The sequence below is a fragment of the Octodon degus genome, unplaced genomic scaffold (genome assembly GCF_000260255.1).
Source record: "Octodon degus isolate 3935 unplaced genomic scaffold, OctDeg1.0 scaffold00028, whole genome shotgun sequence".
NCBI lineage: Eukaryota > Metazoa > Chordata > Mammalia > Rodentia > Octodontidae > Octodon > Octodon degus.
In genome coordinates, this window is record NW_004524604.1 from 18,855,455 (window position 1) to 18,859,649 (window position 4,195).

The window sequence follows — 4,195 nt, forward strand, 5'->3', positions numbered from 1 at the left end:
TACTTTCGATTTGATTTGAAACTGTCTCATTGCTCTATGTTTATCAATAAAACTTTGAAAAGAAAAAAAAAAATTACTGTCCAAAATAAGGTAAGTATTCTTGATAGACTTGCACCAGGAGCCTATGAGCCACTATCGTGTTATTAGTTATATCCTAAATATGATGCCCTATTATATTATTTAATGAAATAAATTGAAGTTAAACCCTTAAATTGATACTTTTACAATTTTGTTTTATAAGTCTTCACACGATTTTTTCTTTTATAATCTAGCATCAACTGTGAATTTTGAAGACTATCAGAGTGTAACTCGTTTTTTGGACCTCATACCTCAAGATACTCTGGCAGTAGCTTCTTTTCGCTCCAAAGCATACACACGGGCTGTAATGCACTTTGAATCATTTATTATAGAAAAAAAGCAAAATATTCAAGAGCATCTTGGATTTTTACAGGTTTGAAATTGATACACTAAATTACTTTCATTGAATGTTTTGTATGCTACATTGGGCACTAGATACTTAGAGCACTTTATAAGCTTACAGATTAGTGGAAAGAGTTAAACCTCAAGTGAAGTGATAGGGATTTACCCTGAGGAAGATCACTTGCCTTATCCTGTATGTCAAGTGGGGCGGGAAATGGGAGTGGGTTAGCCATGGGTTGGGAATAGCTTCTTGGAGATGAAGCTCACTTACATAGTGAGTGATAGCAGAAGCATCACTATGGAATTGCAGAAGAACATGGTGAATACTAAAGTACCAGTTTTGGAATGGCAAAAGAAAAGAGATTTGGTTATAGGAAAGATCACAAATTATAGAGAACTTTAAAAGTTGCCTAAGCTTCTTTAAGGATGTTGAAGTATATATTAGAGTCTCAAAGGCAGTTTAGTTAATGCTTGTGGCAGTTGTTGAATCAGAAAGGGCTGTGGTTCAAAGAATTTCTATTCTCCTTGTGAGAAAAGCCTGCATTTGAGCCTGTGTATTAGTAGGGAGATGATGTATTGGTTACATCAAATATGAGAATGCAGGTGAAATATTGGTTTAGATGATAATACTATGATTGTGTAAGGAATAAAATGAAGTAAAGGCAAGGGAGCTAATATAATGGAATTAAATAAGAGATCAAGATTGGTAGACTTTTTCAGATGAAAAAACAAAATAATACCACTGGAAAATAAGTAGCTTGTAGTCTTAAGATGATTATTAGCTCTTTTGGTCTTTGTGCTCTTCTTGTCTAGCATTAAGTCTATGGTTCATTGGTAAAAATCTTTCCTTTACAAAATTCTCAAATCCTTTTGTTTTTCTCCTGTCATTTTGTATTTACTTTTCACAACTAAACCCTTTAAAACTACTTTCTCATTAAACATATGTTTTTCTCCTACTGTTTCTGAGATATTTTATTTGGGTTTTTTTTCTGTTGGTTGCATTTGCTAGTGCTTCCTCATCAAGAAACCCGAGTCTCTGTCTTCAGCTACTCTTCTTTATCTCTACCCACTTAGATTTTTTTCTCTTGTTACAAAATGTCTTTATGCTAATTGCTTTTCAAATTTTCATCTTAAACCTGAATATCTCCTCTTAATTGGGATTATCAATGTTTTGGCTTTCTTAAGTTTAAAAAAAGTTTAAGTGAAATAATATACTTATAAACTATACTCAAAAAGAAAAGATGGATTCTGGTATCAGATGGATTCAGAGTCTCAGGACCTCGGGATTCCTTACAACTCTTGGTAACAGTGGCTTTGTATGTAAGTGGATAATTAAAAGAGGTAGAGTTATAGAATGCCTTGAAATACATTTATAACTTTACAGTGAATCTTCCATGTTGAAACAGGTGCTATTTCTTTGAAGAAAAAAAATTGTTTTCTATGTATACTGGTAGATACATAGTTGTCAGTGTTTTTGTTTTCTGATTGTGTATTTTCCCAATGGTTGGAACACAGAAATTGTATGCTGCTATGCATGAACCAGATGGAGTAGCTGGAGTAAGTGCAATTCGAAAGGCAGAACCATCTCTAAAAGAACAAATCCTTGAACATGAAAGCATTGGCTTGCTGAGGGATGCCACTGCTTGTTATGACAGGGCTATTCAGCTAGAACCAGACCAGGTAAGATGATGACTAATAAGGGCAGTGTAAGTCTCTGACTAGGAACTCTGGGAACCTTGCCTTCAATACTGCCTTACCCAGTATTACTGTGTACTATATCTGGAAAATACTTAACCCTGTTTGAGCCTGAATTTCCTTACTGATAAAATCAGAGATCTATGCTAGATGATCTCAAAATTTTCTTCCAACACCAAGTCTCCTTCCAACACCAAATTAGTGGCTTCCCAGATCATTGAGATCTATTTTGCAGTGTATTTATATTACACGTTTAAGAATTAGAACATTAATGTAATTTTAGTTTGGTATTACACATAGAAACTGTAGGCCAGGTTTGATGAGCACAGCTGCTAGGGCAACACTGCAGACTAAGGCCAGAGGATCAGAAGCTTAAGGCCAGCCTCTACAACATAATGACCCTGTCTCAGAATAAAAAACGGGGCAGGGGTTGTAGCTCAGTACAAAAGCTCTGACTTCAGGGGCCAGGGAGATGGCTCAGTGGAATAAGCGCTTCCCTGGCAAGTGCAAGGGCTTGAGTGCAAACCCTGCTTCCGCAAAAAAAAAATAAATAAATAAGAGCTCTGACTTCACTCCCCAGTACAAAAAAAAAAAAAAAAAAAAAAAAAAAAAAAAGAAAGAAAGAACCTGCCAGAGCTTGGGAGTACAAAAAAAAAAAAAAAAAGTGCATTAATTTTTGTAATACTAGCCAGGAATGGTGGCACGTGCCTGTACTCTGCTGGCTGAGGCAGGAGGATCATAGTGAGTTTAAGCCCACTCCGGCCTATATAGTGAGTTTAAACTAACCTGAACTACATAACAAGAGCCTGACTCAAAAAGCAAACAAAAATGAAAAATATTAATAATACGGATTCTCTACAACCTGAGAAGCATTGATATTTCACATACACATGCACTACACTCACCTCCCTAGAAGACTGAAATGATCCATTGCAATCATTGAACTAATGATAGTAAATTATTTTCTGGGACAGGAAAGGGATCTAGAGTGATTTATAGTCTTGATTTATGGTATTATGATCTTAGATAATCTCTCAGGGTTTTGCTTTTTAAGTATTTGATAAGTTTATTTTCTCAGAAGTTCAATACTACATGAGGCCTTTATTTTTGATCATCTTGTTTTCATTTTTAAACAATGTTGTATAATCCTATTTAACTTTTTAGTTACTAAAGCTCAGGAGCTATACATTTAAATATAATCCTTGCATTTAAGTATTTATTTTAGAAACATGACAAATAATCTTTAAAATATTAAATATATTACATGCTTTCTTATTACTTATTTGATCTGAACCATAAATTAGAACAATTCCAAAGAAATATAATAAATTAAATGAGAGTTTTTTAAAGTTATCTTCATTTTTTTACTGTTACTTTAAGTGTGTTAATAGTAGACTGTGCTATCGGGCTAGGCAAGCTAGTTGTTAAAAAAAGAGGTAAGCACAATGAAATAAACAATACCAGTTAAACTGGTTCCCAAGATAAATTTGAAGTGATAATTGCCATCTTAAATATTTTTAAATTTACAGATCATTCATTATCATGGTGTAGTGAAGTCTATGTTAGGTCTTGGTCAGCTTTCTACTGTGATTACTCAGGTGAATGGAGTGCATGCTAACAGGTAATATTTCATAAAAGAATGATTGTCTTCCCTTTTGTTTGAATAAGGAATTTTGTATATATTTTAAAATTTATATATTGAGCAGACTAATACTTATTACAGTAATGATTGTTTCATATGTTTCCATGGTGTTGGAGATAAATAGCAAACATTTGTTTTCTCCTTTTGTATAAGTTAGTAGACCATTTAATCTCGTTTTCTTCTGTTTCAATAATCATGCTTCAATTAGATTTTCCTTAACACAGGAAATTTCCAGAACCTGCCTTGCCACTGGGCTCACTCATTGGGACACTTTCTGGGCCTCAAAGCCATTTGCACTCTGGTTGTAGTACTGGCAGCAGTTATGCTCTGTTCTATTTTAACATTTAAGAAAAATAGTCATTTGTTGCTTTTACTACAGAAAGAGGAAGGAAGACTTTTAAGGATATTGATAACAGTCTCTTTAGTCCATTTTTTTTT

The 4,195-nt window shown here is 33.8% G+C and overlaps 1 protein-coding gene across 1 annotated transcript in view; it reads left to right on the plus strand.

The window, feature by feature from the left end:
- Positions 1–4,195, plus strand: part of Atr (ATR serine/threonine kinase) — a 146,029-nt gene that overhangs the window by 88,088 nt on the left and 53,746 nt on the right. Inside the window, exons 27-29 of the mRNA XM_023712951.1 lie at positions 273–451; positions 1,936–2,100; positions 3,645–3,736. Coding sequence (XP_023568719.1) covers positions 273–451; positions 1,936–2,100; positions 3,645–3,736 — 436 coding nt within the window. The remainder of the gene's footprint in view (positions 1–272; positions 452–1,935; positions 2,101–3,644; positions 3,737–4,195) is intronic.